This window comes from Octopus bimaculoides, chromosome 5 (genome assembly GCF_001194135.2).
Source record: "Octopus bimaculoides isolate UCB-OBI-ISO-001 chromosome 5, ASM119413v2, whole genome shotgun sequence".
Classification (NCBI taxonomy): domain Eukaryota; kingdom Metazoa; phylum Mollusca; class Cephalopoda; order Octopoda; family Octopodidae; genus Octopus; species Octopus bimaculoides.
This window is the reverse complement of record NC_068985.1, coordinates 9483139-9483383: the sequence shown is the minus strand read 5'-3', so window position 1 is coordinate 9483383 and position 245 is coordinate 9483139. Positions and strand designations below refer to the sequence as shown.

The 245-nt window shown below is 35.9% G+C and overlaps 1 protein-coding gene across 1 annotated transcript in view; it reads left to right on the top strand.

The window, feature by feature from the left end:
• The window catches only part of LOC106877294 (WD repeat and FYVE domain-containing protein 3), a 293546-nt gene that overhangs the window by 200564 nt on the left and 92737 nt on the right, over positions 1 to 245 (top strand). The window contains exon 11 of the mRNA XM_052968010.1: positions 85 to 241. Coding sequence (XP_052823970.1) covers positions 85 to 241 — 157 coding nt within the window. The remainder of the gene's footprint in view (positions 1 to 84; positions 242 to 245) is intronic.

Below are 245 nucleotides of genomic sequence, written 5' to 3'. Positions count from 1 at the left end.
ATATATATATATATATATATAGATAGATAGATAGATGTGTTTATATGTGCATATGCATTTATTAGTGTACTGCTCTTCCCACAGTTCCATTGAATGCAGCATTATCTGCATGAGAAGTTTGCTGAAGATATTACGCTACCACATTGTCTACAAAGATGTGTTTCGGGAAGTTGGTATGTTGGAAGTCATGGTTACATGTCTACATCGGTATGCTGCTCTTCTGAAAGATCCTCAGAATGGAGTTG